This window comes from Protopterus annectens, chromosome 1.part2 (assembly GCF_019279795.1).
Source record: "Protopterus annectens isolate FY-2018-M chromosome 1.part2, PAN1.0, whole genome shotgun sequence".
NCBI lineage: Eukaryota > Metazoa > Chordata > Ceratodontiformes > Protopteridae > Protopterus > Protopterus annectens.
The window spans coordinates 1,234,585,640-1,234,606,350 of record NC_056727.1 but is presented as its reverse complement, the minus strand read 5'-3'; the positions used below and the strand labels follow the sequence as shown (position 1 = coordinate 1,234,606,350).

The following is a 20,711-nucleotide window of genomic DNA, read 5'->3' as shown; positions in this document are numbered from 1 at the left end:
ATGTGTCTTATCCTCTTCCCCACCCCTTGGTCCATCCCTTCCTCTAGCCAGAAGGCTGACTTCATTCATAAAAAAAAAAAAAAAGTTACTCCTCACTTCAGACAAACAGGTGCTTTCAGTCATCCAGATGGGATACAGAATGACCTGGAAAGAAGTTCTTCCATTCATTGGGATCCCTCCTTCACAAGATCGAGTACTCTACCCCATCATTCAAACATTGGTAGAGCAAGGCATAATTGAGCTAGTATCACCACAGTATGTGGGGAAAGGGGTGTTCTACTCCAGATTCTTTCTTGTCCCAAGAAAAGGAGGAGACTGGAGACCAAGTCTCTCCACCTTCAACACCTTCCTCCTTGTTCCAACTTTCAAGATGTTATATGTGCAAACTCTGCCTCCATTCATCCTTCCTCAAGCCTTCTTGGTGTTTTTGGATCCGAAATATTGTATTTGGATAACTTAATACAGGCTCCTATTCAGTAGGGACTCTTGACTCCTGAAATTCTCCATGGCCCTACTTCAGGTCTTAGGTATGACTGTTTGAAAAAGTCAGCAATGAAGCCATGCCAAAATCTAGTTTTCTTGGAGTTCAGGTGACACCAAACTCATGCAGACCTTCCTGCTGCCAAAGTGCAGAGCCTAACCAGTTGCTTTCTCATCTCCCTGTTCAGGCCTGCACTGTGAGGGACGTCCTCAGAACACTGCTTCATGGAGGTAATCATCCCAATGGTCCCCTTTGCCAGACTCCATATAACCAAGATCAATTCTCATCCCCTGGAGACACAGGTTCCTCTCTTGCCTTGCCAAAAAAAAGTAAATTCTGTGGTGGATATCCGATAAAAACTAAACTTGTGTCTTCCCTTCAAATCGCAGGCACCACAGCAGGAGCTGTATACAGATGCATCAAGCAATGTATGGGGAGTATAGACAGGAAACTTGAAAGTTTGGGGGCAGTGACCTGCAAATCCAAGATGAGAACACATCAACCTGAAGGAGATAAGTGCACTTTTACAAGCCTTGCAGATTTTCTGCTATTCTTGGAGATCAGGTTCATTAATAGAGTTCAGACAACACAACAGTCATGTGGTACATAGTAGGGGGGACCAGATCTTGCATACTCTGCCAACTGGTTCTTTTGGCATGGGAGCAGGCCGTAAAGGCAAACCTCTCCCTCCAAAGCCATTTTCATTCCCTCGCAGTACAGTCTCCTGGCAGACCTTTTTAGCAAATCAAGAGAAAATCCTTTCAGATGGATGCTGAGCAGGGAGGTCTTACAAAACATAGTCCACAGATGGATCTTTTCACCTGCTTGGACAACGAAAAACTTCCTCTTTCTTGCACCAGAACCTACTGTCCTCAAGCTTGGAAAACTGGTGCAGTATCTTTCCTTGGAAAGGGAATTTGTATGCCTTTCCTTCTCTTCTATCCTTCCTATATCTTAAAAGTCTGAAAGGAGTGCCCAGAGATTTCTCTGGGGACTCCATATTGGCTGAGGCAACACTAGTTCCCTCTTCTCTTCCACATGCCAAGGACCATCACCAGAACCTTCCTTTCACAGTCGACTTGCTCACACAGCAGAAAGGTTGGGATTAAAGTAGTGAGCCCATCATCCTTTAGCCTGACAGTATGGCTGATAGGTCTAAAAATGATCAGAATCCTGTTTTCTGAGGACATGGTTAATGTCCTCCAGGAGGCAGGAACCTGTTGCAAGAAAATTTTGTATAGGAAAATGGGGGGGGGGTTATATGGTGTTGGCCAAAATTTCAGACCCATTTCAGACTAATACCCCATTGGTCCTCTTATTTGTGCAAGCTGTTGCCAACAGGCATAGCATACTCACGAAGGCCCACCTTTCAGCTGTATCTGCATATTTACCTCTGAATCTGCCACTTCTAGCAAGACTAGAGGATAAACCATTCTTAAACGGGTATACTCTGTCTGCAACCTCCAAGGAAAGGTGTCCCCCACTGCTTGGGACCTCAACTTTGTGCTGGCGAAACCAACTGTCCCTTTTGAACTAGCAGCATCTGTCTCTCATATTTTCTACTTGGAAAACTACCTTTGCCAGATGAGTCTCCGAACTACAGACTTTTGTGGCCAATTCTCCTTTCCTTATTTTTCATAAGGTTTGTGTCTAAAGGACAGCCCCTCCTTAATGCCAAAAATTGTAAAGTCGGTCAGCATGACACATCTGGACTTGGCCAATCTTCCTTGCAAAAGTGCTCCAAATCTTTCAGATTGCAAGGGCATCTTTTGTGCACAGCCCTCTTCAGGTCACCCCACAGATTTTCTCTTGGATTTAGGTCTGGGTTCTGGCTGGGCCATTCCAAAACTTTAATTTTCTTCTGGTGGAGCCATTCTTTTGTTGATTTGGATGTATGTTCAGGGTCATTTTCATGTTGAAGGGTGAAATTCCTCCTCATCTTCAGCATTCTAGTAGACATCTGAAGGTATTTGGAACTGTTCATAATTCCCTCCATCTTGACTAAAGCCCCAGTTCCAGCTGAAAAAAGGAACCTCAAAGCATGATACTGCCACCACCATGCTTTACAGTGGGGATGGTGTTCTTTTAGTGATGCAATGTGTTTTTGCGCCAAATGTATTCTTTTTGGAATTGTAGCCAAAAAGTTCAACTTTCAGACCATAGCACATTTTCCAACATGCTTTTGAGAGACTTGCTGTATTTTGCAAATTTTAGCCAGGCCTGGATGTTTTTGTTAGAAAGGGCTTCCGTCTTGCAACCCTACCCCATAGGCCAGACATTTGGAGAATGAGAGATTGTCACATGTAGTACACAACCAGTACTTGCCAGAAATTCCTGCAGCTCCTTCAGTGTTGCTGTAGGTCTTTTGACAGCCTCCCTGACCGGTTTTAGTCTCGTCTTTTCATCAATTTTGGAGGGAAGTCCAGTTCTTTGCAACGTCACTGTTGCCCCATATTTTCTCCACTTTTTGACACACTTGACTATTCCATGGTATGTCCAATCCTGTGGAAATTTTTTTTGTACTCTTCTGACTGATGCCTTTCAACAATGGGATGCTTTGTAAGCTCTCTGTGCACCATGGCTTTTGCTGTAGCAGACAACTGAGTAAATATCAGGAAAATCCTACTAGGACGGCTGAATTTTATTTGGGGTTAATGTCTCTCTAATTGATGGCAGGCATGTACCAAAGAACACAATGCTGTAATTAAATCCAAAAGGTGCTTTAACAAAGTATTAGTTTAAGGGTGTGCACACTTTAGCAACCCGCTTATTGTACTTTTTAATTTTTTTATATTTTTCCCCTAACTTTTGCTTTTTGATTGAATTGTACAGGTTATAGGTCACATTAAAGGTGGGAAAAGTTTTGAAATGATTTATTGTGGTCTAATTTTTTTATCACAAAAGCCTGGCATTTTAACAGAGGTGTTTGATATGCAACATACAGTGGATATAAAAAGTGTACACAAGTATGATAGAGGAGTAATAAAAATACTAAACCTACTTGACATACTAAACCTACTTGACATGTTGACTTGCGACTCCACCAGAGATGAGGGTCGAAATGCAGCAGTCATGTGGAAACGGACATAAAAACATCCCTCTTTAAGGTCGTTAGCCTAGTAAGCACCTATGAGCAGCTTGTGACCATGTGTTCCGGGAAGTACAATCAACCCACAACAAATCTCCACTCCAACCATCTGAGATGTTAGATTTCATAGGGGCCTTCAACACAACATGAATGACAGCTTCTCTCCCTTTGCCAAGGGCTTAAACTATTCGTTTCAAGTCAACAGAATAATTCAGAACTCATTCCTGTCAGCCAGACTGATTTTATAGACCCTGGGTTGATGTCCACAACAGTAGTTCTAGTTCTGTAGCAAGATACCATATGAGAATTCTTAATTGGACATTAGCAACGCAGTAGTCCATTCTACATCAACCTGTGGCCACCAAGATAAGTATAACTCATGCCTGCAAAAAGTACCCTTGGTGGTAGATTCACTCATGTCAAATTTTGCAGTGTCATCAATTCTTTCTCCCTCAGCCCAAGGCCATAGTGACCAAGGACACTTCCCCGATTGGGGGGGGGGGGGGGGGCTTTTCTTGGGAAAGACTGCTCAAGGCACTTCGCCCCCTGAAGAGGCCAACATACGTATCAGTGTCCTGGAAATGAAAGCAGTACTCGCAGCATTTCCAAGACACACTCCCTTCTGGTACTATTGCGATTCAAAGGGACAATATGTCTGCAGTATGGTACATCAACAAACGAGGAGGAACCAAATCATACCCCTTGTGTCTAAGCTGGGTGTGTGGCAATGGCCGGATCTCTTCATATCTGTGTCTGGTAGCAGTGCACATGCCAGGGAAATCCAGTGGGACAAATTGAGCAGGTCCATACTGTTACCTCATGAGTGGTCTCTCCACAAGAAAGTGACAAATTATATTTTGCCAGTGGGGCCAACCATGCTGTAACCTATTTGCATCTTCCCTGAACAAGTGAAGCAGGTGTTTTGCCCTTTCCTTCATGATTGACACCCCCCCCTCAGTCTCCTCTGTGCGTATCCCCCAACTCCCTTAATCCCCAAATTCCTACAGAAAGCATCCCGATTTGAATAGCAAAGTCATCCTCATTGCCCCTTACTGGCCTCGACAAATTTGGTTTCCCATCCTTTGGCCTCCTCTAGTTCACCTGCCTTGGATTATCTGGATGTTCGTGTTTCACTGTTGCAGTCTTAACCAAAGGGCTATCCAGCTCCCGGTAGCCCTCGATCGACCAGAATACCCAAAGGTAAGTGAATGACATCGGCTGTCTGTTGTAAAGGACGGCAGGACGGCCAATACAAAGGGAGGCAACCAACGTCACTTCCTCTGCCTTCCTTGCAAGCATTTTTTGCACAAGTGCCGGTCTTCAGTTTATCTTTTTTGGTTTCAGACTACAAAGTTGAAGTCAACTACAGCTAAGTACCCCGTTGGGGATCCTCTTTTCTTGCCTTAACAAATGTCAGAAAAGGTTAATTGTCTTAGCTGTGGAAAGCAGATTCCCCATAGAAATTTTCATTCCTATTGTATTTGTTTAGGCCTTGACCACGATGTTCCTAATTGTGATCTCTGTGCTTCCTTTAATCCGTGTACTGTTAGTCGTCGAGCTAAGCTTTTAGCTAAACATTTTGGAGTTTGGCCTAAGTTTGTCTGTATGGTGTCGACTGGTCTTCAGGCTTCGGATATCCCCAAGAAGCGTAAGGATAAGGACCGCGACAGGCTTCAGAGGGTCAAGTCCTCGTATAAGTTGGTAGTCAGTCATGCGGTAGCCAGTGAGGCGCCCTTGCATCCCCTGCAGCCCACAGATTTTCTACTGCAAGCCTCGGTTGAGACCATTTCAGAGTCCCCTAGGCCTCCAGCTTCCATTTTGCCTTCTGACCTTTCACCTCTTCAGCTGGATCCGGAGCCGCTAAGCTGACTCCGGTATCAGAGGCCACCATTCTTCGTTCAGACAGCAAGCCCATACCTCTGCTGTAACTTCGGCAGTTGCCAGGCCTCCTGAGTCCTTCAGACTTGCAGGTAAATCTTCCAGTCGTAAGCTTGTGAAAAAGCAGGCTCCAATTTCTTATCGTTCCCCTCAATCCCAAATGGTTAAAATGGCTAATGACCTTTTGACTCTTATTAGGGGTTCACAGCCTCCTCCTTCTAAAAGGGGCAGGGATGTTTCTCCTGAGACAGTCTTTATTGGTCCTGATACTTCTAGCATTTCTGCTGATGAAGAGGAAGTTTCTCAGGTTTTTTTTCTTTTCCTTTTGAGGATTCAGACGTAGAGGAGTCCATCCCTTCTGCTGCTTCTCCAGAGGATTTCTGTTTTGGTGATACTTTGAATACTCTCAGGAAGATTTTAAATGGGGAAAGTTAGGATTATACCCAATCTAAGAAAAGGATTAGGGAGTTTTTGGAGTTGCCTCAGCATAAGCCTCTGGCTATTCCCCCAGTGCTGGAAGTGGTTGATAATGTTTTTATGGAAAATTCTTTTGACTCCAAATTTGGTTCCTCCTGCTCCCAGGAAACCTGACAGGTACTATAGAGTCCCTGATTCTCATTTGTTTCTTTTCAGGAATCCATTGGCTGATCCAGAGGTTATTTCTCAAGGCCCTAAAGGAGTTAAAACCACCGTTACCAAAAATCCTGTTCCTTCTGACAGGGAATCTAGGAACCTAGATAGGTGGGGTAAAGAACATTATACCTCTGCCACTCTTGCTATTAGGTCTACTAATTGTCTTTTTCATATGCTGAAGTACCAGCAGCACACCTTGGAAGCTATTAAGTTGGAGTCTAGGTGAATCTGGGCATTTTGAGGCAATGTTACAATTGCCTCATATACCCAGACAACCCTCTCCTCCTTCCACCAAACACGAATACATGCGAGAGATGCAATTATACAGCCAAACTGGAGGCTAAGCTCTCTCAACCCAAGACTGGACCAGGCAGTCAAGAGGAGAAGGGAATTACTTGCATCACACCACCAGTCTCGCATAGACCTATGAAACCAGCACCGGCAAATAACACACACACATACACGAAAACATACTCTGAGGCTCTAAAATTCTGCAAAAGCAACAGAGACCTCCAAAGCAGACATCCAAGCAACCTCCAACCCCAACACAAACCATGAAACACATACTTCACAAAACCAGTGTGCCACACAATCACAGCCCTTAAGGCAAAATAACATACCCAACACTAGTAATAGGTGACTCTATAGTCAGGCACACTGATGTCCCACTCACTAGGCTGAACAAGGAGAAGGTTACTGTTAGCTGCCTGTCTGGTGCCAGGATCCGCCAAATAACACAAGTACTCGGGTCACTCCAGAACAAGTACAAGGGTCACTCCAGAACAAGTACAAATATGACTCCGTCATTGTCCATGTTGGTGTGAATGACCTGAGCCGTACCTCCCTGGATTACATGAAAAGAGACATGGAGGAGCTCTCTGATCACATAGCCCAGGCCGGTATGACCCTGACCCTGAGTAGCATCCTGCCCTCACCAAGAATGATACCACTGTAGAGAGAGAAAATCATCTATTTCAACAATTGGCTAAGCTTCTGGTGTCATTCAAAGGGGATCCAGTGTCTGTCAGCCTGGGATGACATGCTCGACAAGCCACGCTGCTTCGCTAGAGACTGTTTGCACCTGTTGCCCTTGGGCTTTTGAATACTGGCCAAGGCTCTTGCCACCCCCATAGTGCCTTTTTTAGGTGAGGCTCGAAAGACAAACCCACCGCCGTAAGTAGCACAAGTAACAAAAAACTGAGGGTAATGCTACTCAGTGCCAGAAGTCTAAACCTCAAAATGCACGCACTCAAGGCACTCCTCAGTATGGAGAAAATCGATATATGTGCAGTAACAGAAACCTGGTTTAAGGCTCCAGAGAGCACCCCAGCACTACCAGGCTACAACTTATACCATACATTTCAGCCACAAAACCTGGACCGAAACACAAAAGGTGGAGTATCCATATTCATAAAGGATGCCCACACCTCAAGGTTAGTGGCACAGCACGATGCTTCAGAGATCATCCACGTGCAACTAACAACTGGCAAAACTGCTATTCAAATTATAGCTTGCTACAGATCACCCACTGTCCCAGGACCCCCACTCCGCATTCCTGGAAACACTGGGAAACATAAAGGTCCTACCAAAGACCCTGATATTGGGTGATTTCAATTACCCAAACATTAACTTGGAGAACTACTCCAGTACAAACTCCCTTGCCCAACATTTCCTAGAATTTATAAACTGAAATGCCTTGGATCAGCTGGTCAACACCCCCACCAGAGGTGGCAACATATTGGACCTGGTCATCACCAACATGGGCAACTGGTGTTCCACACCGGTCAACCCCTCGCTGGTTGGATCTGACCATAAACTAATCACTCTGGATATCCACATTCCGCCACCACCCCCAGTCAAAGAAACCACCGTGAAGAACTTTTCAAAAGCAAACTTCATGTTACTTAAGACCGAGGAGGGAAGTTTCAAAGCCCCTATGCTAAAGGATAACGCTGTCCAAGCTGCAAAATCCTTTACTAATGCACTCTACAGGCACTTACAAGAATGCATGCATCATGCTATCCCAAACAAAACAGACCCACTCCTCCAAGAAAAGGGAATCCGTCTGATGGACCCCTGCCATAAACAAGCTATACAATAGGAGGAGGAAACTAGTACAGAAAAGAGTAAAATCCCAGGAAGGGAAGACATCCCTGATCAGTATCAGCAAGAAACTACGTTCCCTCAAATCATCAAGGCTAGCTTCGAAAGAAAAATTGCCATGGACTCCAAAGATAACCACAAGGCATCCTTTAGCCATGTCAAGAATCTAAGTGGCAATACTCCGATCTGCTCGGAGTTGGTGCAGAATGGCACAAAATACACTGAACCGACCAATATAGCCAACATCCTGGCAGACAGGTTCAGTGCAAACTTCACTCCCCACTCACCCCCAAAAGGGCCCATAACTATACCAGAAGAATGTAGTGACCCTGAAATCACCGACTCTCTGGTTAAAACAGCCCTCTCCAAAGCCAAAAACACAGCTTCAATGGGACCAGATGGTGTCCCAGGTTGTGTCCTACATGAGCTCAGATGAACTAACCCCTCACCTAAACACACTGCTTAAACTCAGCATCTCCACGGGCTATGTGCCCACAGAGTGACGCACAGCAACTGTTATTCCACTCCAAAGGTGGAGTCCCAACGGACCCTGGGAACTATCGCCCTATAAGCCTGACTAGCTTGGTCTGCAAAGTTATGGGGCGCATCATCATAGATCTCATTAACAGAGAGATTGGAAACCTCCAAACACTGGACCCTACCCAGTTTGGCTTTAAGGGCAGATCATGCCTCCTAAACCTGGTGGACTTCTTTGAGACGGTTACTAAGGCTATAGACGAGGGAAACCTGGTCCACACAGCTTACCTAGACCTCGCAAAGGCCTTCGACACCATTCCCCACTCGGGTATTATAGACAAGCTCACCAGCCTGAAAATAAACCCCTACGTCATGAGATGGGTTGCCAACTGGCTCACGGACAGAACCCACATGGTAAGAGTTGCGCGAGCTAGGTCTGACTCTAAACTGGTTACAAGTGGCATTCCCCAGGGCTCCTAGGACCCCCTCCTGTTCGGCATATACTTCTCAGAGGTACAGGCAAGCACAGGGAGGATTATGGCTGGCCAAGTTTGCAGACGACTGCAAGCTAGGAGCTATAATTGACTCTCCAGCTGACACAGACATCCTCCAAAAGGGTCTCACTGAGACAGATACCTGGTGTCTTAACCATGGCCTCCAGCTAAATGCCAAAAAGTGCATAATCATCCCCTTTGGAAAAATACCACATAGGTGGTAACCCCCTAAATACGGAAGACTTAAGGGATCTGGGGACCCAAGTAGATAGTATACTCTCCTTTGATAACCACATTGCCAAAGTGGCTAGAAAATCTACGTGGCCCACCTAATTACAAAAGGGTTTCGATCCAGATCGAAAGAGGTCATTGGGCCCTTCTATGCATCACTCCTCAGACCCATCATAGAGTGCAATGCCCCATTTGGTATATACCTTACAAGACACCTGCAACAACTGGAAAGACCACAGGAGTACCTCACCAAGAGGATCACTGGCCTCAAGCAGATGCCCTATGCAGCTCGACTGAAGAAACTCCAGCTGTACTCTGTTGCATACCGCCTACTCAGGTAATCTCTGCCTGACATACAAGGCCATGTCCAACCCAGAATTGATGGACATGCTCCACCTAAAGAAAACTATATTCCCTCGAGTCACACGCTCCAGGGATCTAAACCTCACCACAACAATAAATAGGACACGCTGGAGGGGTAGATTCCTGTCCCATAGACTTCCCATGCTCTGGAACAAGATTCCAATCTACATTAGACAGAGCTCCTCGCTAACCCTCTTCAAGAGAACCCTTGATGAGTGGATGGGAAACCATGTTTACCCCAGGGATCACTTCAATGGCTCTGCTGGACAGGGGCACAGGGAACTAATCTAAGGGTGCGTCGAAAGCCAACACATTCCGGCTAGGCTTATAAATGCCTTTGGGCAGATAGCCTAGTACCTACCTATGATAGCAAGTGTGCCTTTGTTGGCGGAGAGTAAGGATATGCAGAATTTGTTGAATTCTGCCAGTCTTGTCAATAAATATTCTTTATATTGTGGTTTTGACATTCTAGTAGCCTCCTACAAGGCTACAGCTACTGTATCTGTTATTAGAAGGCACGCTTGGCTCAGGGAACAGCCCCTACCAAAGCCTGTCGAGGCTAAGCTTTTAGATGTACCTTTGCATAAGGACAGTCTTTTTGGCAGCAAAGCAGAGGAAGTGCTCAAGAAAATGGAGGATAAGGCCAAGTCTATGCAAACTGTTTAGGACTTTCTGCAATTTCAACCTCCTTGCTTTAGCAGGAATTGCCCTTTTAAGAGTTGGAGGTTTCCTGATACCAGCAGACACAACTGTCCTAGGACTAGAGGTTGCAAATCTTATAGGGGGCAGGTGGCTACCCCTCAAAGGTCTAAGTGTTGGCAGGCTCCCACTTCCAAGGGGAGAAAGTTCTAAGCCTGTATCTCAATCAAAACACTCTCAATGACTATCCAACTTCTGCCTGCTTGGAGAGTCCTTTAGGGGGAAGGTTGGCTTTTTTTTAAATGTCTGGGCCACCATCACAGACAGCAAATGGGTACTCAGAACTGTATCCTAGGACACAAGTTTTCTTTCCACACCTTTCCAGTACTCAAAAGATTCCCAGATGCTCCTCCAAATCCTAAGGGCAGCAGTAGAAAAACAAATTTTCTCTGTTACATCTGGGAGCAATAGAATCCGTTCCTGCTAAACAGGTAGGCCAGGGTTTCTATTTCAGACTTTTCCTAGTTCCAAAAAAAGAAGTCATCTGGTGTCCTATCGTAGATCTATCCATCCTGAACTCTTTCTTGGCAATTCCAAAGTTCAAAATGCTCACTCTGCATCAGCTGCTGCCAGTGTTAGAAAAGGATTCCTGGCTGGTAACTTTGGTTCTTAAAGAAGCTTATCTGCACATCCCTATCAGAGAAAGTTGCAGGCAATACCTTCATTCAGAGTGGGCAAGCAACATTATCAATTCTCTGTGCTGCCCTTTGTGAAAACTCTGGGCGCAGTAGATAAGCCAAAGTGCCTAGCTCCAGTCATTGCTTTTTACAGGCAGAAGAAAATTCAGATTTATCAATACTTTTTACGACTGTCTAATTCAAGCAAATTCCCAGGAGCAGCAAAGATTTGGAATTTGTAAAGACTCTTCTCTCTTCCCTGGGTTACACACTCAATGAGGAATAATCAAAAATGGTGTGATCCAAGGAGATAACATACCTGGGAGCGAGTCTGAACACAGCCGTCCAGATCTCTCACCCACGAGAAGCTGGGAGCGAGTCTGAACACAGCCGTCCAGATGATCTGTCACCCACGAGAAGCAGGCAACTCTTTCAGTTTACTTCAGGGACTTTGCAATCCTGTCCCAGGTCCTTGCAAGGAAATACCAGCAAGCTCTGGGATACATGGTCTCTTGCATTCTCATGATTCCATATGCAAGACTGCATATGAGGAAATTGCAGTGGTACCTCAAGGACGTGGTGTCAACACATACAGGACCTGGATATGATGATTCCTCTGCCTCCATGTCTGCAGACAGTTTCTGTGGTGGACGACAGCCTGTCTACAAAACAAAGGCATGCCTTTTCGCCCACCCCCTGCCACTCAAGTTCTTACCACAGACGCATCGGACTACACCTGGTGAGCTCACCTGGATGGTAGATGCATACAGGGATGTTGGAATGCCCAGCAGATGTACCTGCACATAAATCTAAATGAGTTGATAGCAGTTCAGCAGGCCTTAGTAGCTTTCAAGCATTTTCTTTCTCCAGGAACTCTGCTTGTCAGAACAGAACACCACAGTCATGTGGTACATCAAGCAGGGAGGGGACTCCATTCTTACCCCCTGTGCAGGCAGAGCATGAATCTCTGGTCCATAGCAGCATCCCTGGGCCTGCATCTCCTAGCTGTTCCAGGAAGGCCCAATGTTTTGGCAGACCAGTTGAGCAGACAGACCCTGGATCCTCCCAAGTGGCAGCTGAACAGAGCAGTCTTTTACAGCATCAATCAACACTGGGGCACATATCAGGTGGATCTTTTCTCCTCCCCAGACAACCATTTTCTAACTTTTTTTTTTTTTTTTTTTTTTTTTGCACCAGACAGCATCACAGCAGAGCCTGGAAAGTGGATGCTCTGTCCTTCCTTTGGACACTGCTGTCAGTTTATGCCTTCCCTCCTCTTCCTCTTCGTCCCAAACCTTCAATAATACTCTGGGAAGAACGACCAAGGACTATTCTCATAGCTCCAGACTGGCCAAGACAGCATTGGTATCCACTGCTTCGCAGTCTCTCCCAATTTCCTCCTTTGCACCTTCCTCTGAAGCCAGATCTTTTGGTTCAGGAAGCGGGAAACATCCTATGTCCTCATCTTCAGTCTCTCCATTTGGCAGCATGGCTCATTGTATGACTCCATCCTTTTCTTCCCTTTCCCAGCAGGTGGTTGACGTGCTGAGGGAGGCCTAGCACTAGGAAGTCCTATGCTGGCAAATGGGAAAGATTCTCTCATTGGATGCAGGCTAGAGGGAAATCGGCTTCTCAGCCTACCCTTCCTCTGATCCTGGAATACCTTGCTGATTTGCTTCAGGGTGGTCTTTCTTTTTCCTCCAAGATCGATGCTTCATCCATTTCTGCACATTGTTCTTTTTGAGCAACCCATTTTCTCTCATCCCCTGATGAAAATGTTTCTCGGAGGTGCTTGCAACTTAAAACCTCCCAAAAGGGCACCTACTTCAGCCTGGGATCTTAATTTTGTTCTAGAGAAACTCACTCTTCCTCCTTTTGAGCCAGCTGCCATTGCAGATTTAAAGTTTCTCTCTTGGATGACTGCCTTCCTCTTGGCTACAACTTCAGCACGGAGGGTTTTGGAGCTGCAAGCTTTGATGGCTATGGAGCCTTTTCTTCTTTTCCATGCAGATAGGGTCTCTCTCGAGAACCAACCCTTCCTTTATTTCCAAGGTGGTTTCTAGCCTGACTCTTAATTAGTCCATACACCTTCCTGCCCTCTTTCCTAATCCTCAAAATAGAAGTGAAAGAATCCTACATTCTCTTGATGTGCACAAACAGCTCAGGTTTTACCTGGACAGGACTAAGGACCTTCAGAAATCAGCACAGTTATTTGTAAGTTTTGCCCCTGGAGCCCAGGGCAAGGCTATTTCTAAGCAAACCATTTCTAAATTGATTGCACATTGTATTGCTTTTTGTTCCTTTCATGGCAAGGTTCCTCCTGAAGGGGTTAAGACCCACTCAACTAGAGCAGCTTCCACTTCTGCAGTCTTTTTAAGGGGTGTCCCTACTAAAGACATTTTGGAGGCTGCCACATGGTCTTCTGTTCACACTTTCACAAAGCATTATAATTTGCCTTTGTTTTCTAGAGCCAGGGTGGGGTTTGCCACTGCTGTTCTGCAGGGCATTATCTCCCATCCTTGATTCTGTTGGTTCCTCCTCCCTTTTTTCTGGGCTTTGGTAATCAACCCATTGGTTAGGACTGCAACAGTGAAACATGAACATAGTACAGTTGTGTGCACTTACCATAAATGTAGATGTTAGTGTATTCACTGTTGCAGTCCTGGTTTCCCTCCCTTCCTTCCCCCTTTTTGGTCCTCTCCTATTCTTTTCCTAAGGTACAGGCTAAATTTGGTTTTATTTGCCAAAATTGCTTTTGGTTTAAGCCTTGTTTTCTGGGGGCTTCTGACTGTTATGGCAAGAAAGACTGAGGAAGTGACGTCGGCTGGCTCCTTTTGTGCTGGACGTCCTTTACAACCGACAGCTGTTGTCATATTTTACTTTCCTTTGGTATTCTGGCCAATTGAGGGCTACCGGGAGCCAGATAAACCCATTGGTTAGGACTGCAGCAGTGAATACACTCTAACATCTACATTTATGGTAAGTGTACACAAGTGTACTATCAAATTCCAGCCGATCTGTCTTACAAGACATGACTCACCTGGACATCTTGGGCCTAAAGCTTGAAAACGTGGTTTCTGCAGTTCCATTAATAGCCAGACAATCTGGTGCACCACATTCTTTGTCATTCCACAAAGCTTCCACTGGAAAAATTTCCAAGAGCAAATGGAAAACTTTGTCATTTGGGCGCAGCAACAGGACATCAATCCTATTTTCAGCACCTGTACCTGAAATTCTTGAATTCCTGGCTTCTATTTTTAATGATGGGGCTTGTCCCTCAAACAGTTAAGATTCAGTTAGCTGCCATCTCCAATGTTGTGCATTGTTAGATTTCCATACTGGAGTTGATAATTCCATGTTGGCGTCTTCACATCTTTGTAAGGCTTTTCTAAAAGGAACCTTTCTACTCAAACCACCCTTTAAACATCCTGCTCCACCGTGGGGTCTGAATTTAATGTTACAGGTGCTAACTCAAAAAAAAAAATTGAACAGACTGCAAAATGTTTTTCCAAATATTTCACTTGGGAAACTGTATTTCTGATGACTATAACACCAGCTGGGAGAGTTTGAGTTTGTGGAGGTAGACTCCCCTATTTTAACTTCTTGGGTCCTCTTTGTAAACCAGCTGGCTATCCAGTGGGTGATTCAGAGGTTTATACCTAGTTCAGTGAACTTTTGTACAGTGCCAGAGTGGGTTATTGTGTCGAATGCCTTGGTCAGGTTGAGGTAGGCATCTGCACCATAGTGTAGTCAGCCATTGCTTTGGTGATTTTTTTTTTGAAGTCCACGAGGTTGAGTAGGCAAGACTTGGCTTTGACAGTCCCGAAGATGTGCGTGCCTGCTTTGGGTGTATGCGCGATTGTGTCTAAATGCACATTATTTTCTCACAGAGAAGGCTTATGATCATGTGTTTGGGATAGTGGTGTCCTTGTAGCTAGAGGGCAACTGCTTTTAATTTTTTTTTTGTGATATCTTGGAATGTTGGTGTCATAATCACTTGAATCTAAATTTGTGGTGATCTGATTTTTGAAAAAAGTTTGACTAATGCATTCATATGCAGATTTAACCAGTGCAGAAGAAATACTATTTTGTAGATTCTGTTCACATCATAGTGGATTCATTGTATAAGTGGGTGTAATAGACTTAAATTGAGGAGTTGTGCCTTGGAGCATATTCATTTTCCCCCCTTTTTGGGAGCTGTAGCCCCCCCACACACGCGCGCACACACACACGCACACATCTTAATCAAATGTGTGATTGTGTATATAAAGTGTATGTATGTGTATATATATATATATATATATATATATATATATATATATATATATATATATATATATATATATATCGATATATAGATATATAGATATATATAGATATATGTGTGTGTGTATATATATATATATATATATATATATATATATATATATATATATATATATATATATATATATAATGTGTGTATATATATTTGTGTGTGTATATATATATATATATATATATATATATATATATATATGTATATGTATATGTATATGTGTATATGTATGTGTATATATATGTATATATATATATATATATATATATATATATATATATATATATATATATATATATATATACATATATAAAATGTATACACACACACGCGCACACATATTTAGATGTATAGATTTAGAGAGATGCGCACACATAGTGTCCGTGTGTTGTGTGTATATAACATATACATATTTTGTGTGTGTAGTCAACTGAGGATTCCTTTTCTATACATCACAAAAAAAAAATTTGAAGTTACTTGGTCATCTGGTTACAGCTGAATGATCATTGGGGTGTCTGTCCTACAAGTTAGTATCGTGCAGAGACTGAGTGCTTCTCTGCCTGTATTAAAGTAGGGAGTATGCTTCTAGTGGCTGAAGTCTTGTCTTAATGACTGTTGGTTTGACCTGCCACCTGAGTGAAAGGTATTGTAATGATTCATGCCAAACACCTGTTCCAGTATCGACGGCAGGTTAACAGGGAAGGCTTTATCAAGTATTTGTATGAATTTGACTGCCTTTCCAGGACTATGCACATTTATTGTTTATGGAAATCACAGGAGTATACAGGTGAGTATCATATTTTTTACATTAATTGTGAATGTAGGTAGGCAGTGTATTTAAAGAAGTAGTAATGTAGTAGCATTGCAGTCAAATCCTGTAGAAGGGGAATAGTAGGAGCAAGTTATCACAGTGAAATACTCAACATGTATATTTTTTTCCTTAGGCAAGCCGTGGAATTTCTAAGCAATGAAGGACACATCTATTCCACAGTGGACGAAGACCATTATAGATCCACAGATGCAGATTAAAACCTTTTTTTGGCAGTTGCCAATCACTGCTTTTCATGCAGCAGGATATAATGTATAGACCATTTTGTGCATTGTGGGGATGAACAGACTAGAGTGTAAGCCTCCTTGAGTGCTCCCTTTGTGCCCAGATTCCCTTCTTACAGGTTATGGTCAAGTGTAGACTAGCCTAGTCTGTTCATTAGCGAGCAAGAATGATACCATTTTAAAGGTGGACATTCAGCAAACTGGAAGTCTGTTGGACACATGTATTCTAAACAATTAAGTTACGTATGTTTAAAGTCCAGTCTTTCTGGTTACAACCTTGTAGTGATGGTGTTTGCTTCTGTGTGCGAGTCTTCACTTTTCTTTTTTGGATCCCTAGCTTCTGATTACTGGGTGGGATCAGCTGCTTGTTTTCCTCATTCATCTTCCTGTGTTTGTCGAGACAGATCTCTCCTTTTTTCCAAGGGAGAGCTGCCTTTTGTAACAACTGTTCATTTGGAGGGTCTGTGAGGAGTGGCGCTCGGTGTTAAGGGTGAATATCTGCTATCTTTTGGCAGGCGTGCAGAATGCTCACACGCTCTAATCCCTGCTTTGATCTCTTGGGCCCATAGTGGGGGGGGGGGTTTGAGATTTTTTTTTTTCTTTGTCTAGGTAACCACATTGCAGTGCTTCCCCAGTAGAAGACTTAAATGGCTAGGATTGTTCCTTGATTGTCGCAGAGAATATTGACATGTCTTGGGACACAGCTAGTTACTCCAAAAACTAGAAGAGCTGTCTGGTATGCTTCTATTCCTAAACCATCACCTGCTTTCTTCCTTAGAACCCCTCCATTATCCACCTTCAACCAGCCTGCAAACTGCAGTGAGGATGGCTTGATATTAGTTATCTTCATATTTTACATCACAACAGCAAAATACTGTTGCTGTAAGTGTAAGATGATCTTTTGGGGGGCAGCATCACGAAAGTGGATTGGTGTGTGTGTGTGTGTGTGTCATTGAGTGTATAAGTGAAATGCACATACACACAGGCTAGTACAGGACAGAAGCAAGGTTGTAATCTTTCTCACATTAAATAAGTCAGATACTTTAAGCTGTCTGCAGTTTGGAGCATTTTGTCAAGCTAATGTTAAGCTTAAAAGAAATGTACCTGAAGTTATTTTATTAAAAAATAAGCAAGATAATTGTCAGTTTTGTAGGGCTACTTATTTTTGTATTTATGTATATTGTAACATTTTTAAATAATAAAACGGTGACAAAATGCCTTAATTGGAGAAGTGTCTGTTAACTTTGGTAGTATATATAAAGTGCTTTGTATCGTGTTTTAGTTCTTTAAAAACTTCAGCATGAAATAGATACATAATCCAATAGACAAAGATGTGGGTAGTTGTAGGAAGGAACGAAAAAATATTCACTTGCGCTATCTTCTCTTACAACAATTGAAGAGGAAACGCAGTGTGTACGACAAAAGACTTGAAATTTAATGGTAAACAGTTCACAAATACACACTCCACAAAAACATAATAAACCTCACTCGATAAAACATTTGAAGTTTAGCGCTTTCACCTATTCATATAGGCTTCATCAGAACTGACTGCTTTTTGAAAAAATCCATTTAAATAACCTTAGTGGCGCGAAAACCCGTGCCAATATTTAAAGCTGTATTCACATTCCCAAACTGTATTTCCTTTCCCATTTGTTTAAAAACTTTCAATACATACACTTGTTTAACTGTGGATTTGAAATCATTAATCCATATAAATAACAATATTAAAAATTAATATACATAATTCATATGTTGTAAAAATATCTCAATATTAAATAGACCAAAATAGTTCCCTGTAAATGTTTGTTTTCATATATAAACTTAATATATGTGTATAAATTAATCCAATAATTAAAAAGTTGTTAAAATAGCAATATCTAATAATATGATGTACTGTAATAATAGTAAATAAATGTATTGTTCTAGACGAATGGAAATATTAAAAAATATGTATTGTGAATAGAATCTGTAGTCCTTATAATAAGTTATAATATACTTAATAATTTATGTAAAAATAATAAATATATAATCAACTTTGTGTATAAAATATTTGTTGATATGTGAAATTGATTGTTTAAATGAAATTGATTATTTGAATGCTGTACCAAACGAAATTCCAGGGGAGTCTAATGAAACATTTCACAAAAAAGAAAAAAGAAAATTATACATAAACACATTGAGAAAATTACATAAGAAATGTTTCATAAAAAATTGCATAAAAAATGGTACAAATATATATTCAATGGTACAAATATATATTCCAAAATGTGTGGCTATCAGGTTAACCTATGTAAAATACCCCTATAATAGGTAGTGTCACAATAGGTCATATTTTTATATTCTTAGTAGTGGTTTGACGGCTATAGATTCATTTAGACCAGGCTCAGTGGCAGCATCAGTGAATAATTGCCACCATATTTCCTTGTAACTTAGCAACTCCTTCCGATTATCCCCTCCCAAGCCTGGTTGAATATGTTCTAAAATGCCAAAGGAGAAAATATGATCCACTCCCTCTTTTTCTACATGCCTATATAATGCATTATTTTTATCCTTTTTCCTAATACAGTAGGTGTGATCATAAATTCTCCTTTTGAATGCCCTCTCTGTTTTTCCCACATAATATGCTGAGCATGTCAAACATTTAGCCAAATAAATCACATAAGATGTGTTACAATTGCCCCTTGCATATTTGATGACTGTCCTATTGATATTTAAAATAATTTCAGGTGTTCTTGTAATGTTCCGACATTGATTACAATTTTCACATCTTTTGGTAGTTGACACACTGTCACCTCTTCCAAAATTGGTCTCTTTACCAGATTCAAGAATTTTCTTTAAATTATCTGCCATCTTATATACTATAAGGGGTTTGTTACCCAATAACTTGGAAATCTGTGGGTCAATTTGGAAAATTTTCCAATGTTTCTCCAGAATTTCCTTGATTTTACTAACATATGGTGTATAAGGGAGGATACATGCTTTCTGATATCTTTCGAGACGTATTTCCTCATTTTCCTTGTCTCCTGTGTCAATAACCCCTAAAAGAGGTAAATAGTTAGTTCCCCATCTTGTTGTAACATATTGTCCTACTTCTGTCAACATTTTACTGTTGTACATTCTCTCCTTGAACATTCCTGTAATGAATTCAACCTCCTTGAGCATCTCATCTTTTCTAGACGTCATTCTAACTGCCCTGATGCATTGGCCTTTAAAAATGTTGCGCATCATTTTCCTGGGATGGTGACTATTAAAATGTAAATAGTCGTTTGAAAAGGTATTTTTCCTGTATATATTAGATTTAAACCCTTTTTCATCGTGTGATACAAATGTGTCCAAATATGCTATCCCATTATTACTAACTGAATGAGTGAATTTGAGAAATTCACTACTCTTGTTAATATAAGTGATGAATTCGTTTAACTCATCAATATCTCCTTTCCACAGAATATAGATGTCGTCTAAAAATCTTGTGTAATGGACGACATGGGCGAAATGACTACTATTGAATAAACTTTCTTCCTCCCAATTCAACATCACCAAATTCGCAAATATTGGGGCACTGGCTGAACCCATAGCCACACCCCTACATTGCTTAAAATATTCACCCTCAAATAGTATATAATTATGTTCCAATACTAATGTCATACATTCCATAATGAGACATATTTTGTCCCATTCAAAGCTTGTGTACTTCCTCATGCTTTCACAAAACATGTCCAAACCTTCCCTACTAGGGATACATGAAAATAAGTCGATGACATCTATTGTCACATATAGAAGGTTGTCAGTGTCAAGGTGGGTAGGAAATTTCCTAAGGAAATCCCAAGAATCTTTAACCAAATGGGGGATGTATGAATAAATGTCTTTTAACCAAACATCTATAGCTTTTCCCAAGGGAAATGTCTTTGCCTTACTTCCTGACACAATTGGCCTGAAAGGGGGGTCCTCACTATTTTTATGAATCTTTGGAATCCCCACTAAGACAGCCAATTTAGGATGTTGTACTTTTAAAAAATTGTAAACATCATTATTTATTCTGTTATCAATCCAAAACTCTTCCAAATATGAATTGATCCTCTGGTAAGCTATATTGATCTCATTGAGAGAGACTGTCTCATAATTGCCAGTTTCTGTAAGGAGTGCATTCAATTTTGCATTGTATTCCATTCTATCATAAATGACAATCCCCCCTCCCTTGTCGGGTTTCATGATACGGATGTTGTGATTGTTTCTAATATTCCTTAATTCTTCTCTTTCCCCCTTTGTCAAATTGTCT

At 42.0% G+C, this 20,711-nt stretch overlaps 1 protein-coding gene across 6 annotated transcripts in view; it reads left to right on the top strand.

Moving 5' to 3' along the window:
* The window catches only part of RPA2 (replication protein A2), a 397,710-nt gene extending 380,052 nt beyond the window's left edge, over positions 1 to 17,658 (top strand). For all 6 annotated transcript variants that reach the window (XM_044060106.1, XM_044060108.1, XM_044060104.1 and 3 more), the window contains one exon: positions 16,327 to 17,658. In XM_044060106.1, coding sequence (XP_043916041.1) covers positions 16,327 to 16,411 — 85 coding nt within the window. In that variant the 3' untranslated portion in view covers positions 16,412 to 17,658. The remainder of the gene's footprint in view (positions 1 to 16,326) is intronic.
* The last annotated feature ends 3,053 nt before the right edge of the window (positions 17,659 to 20,711 follow it).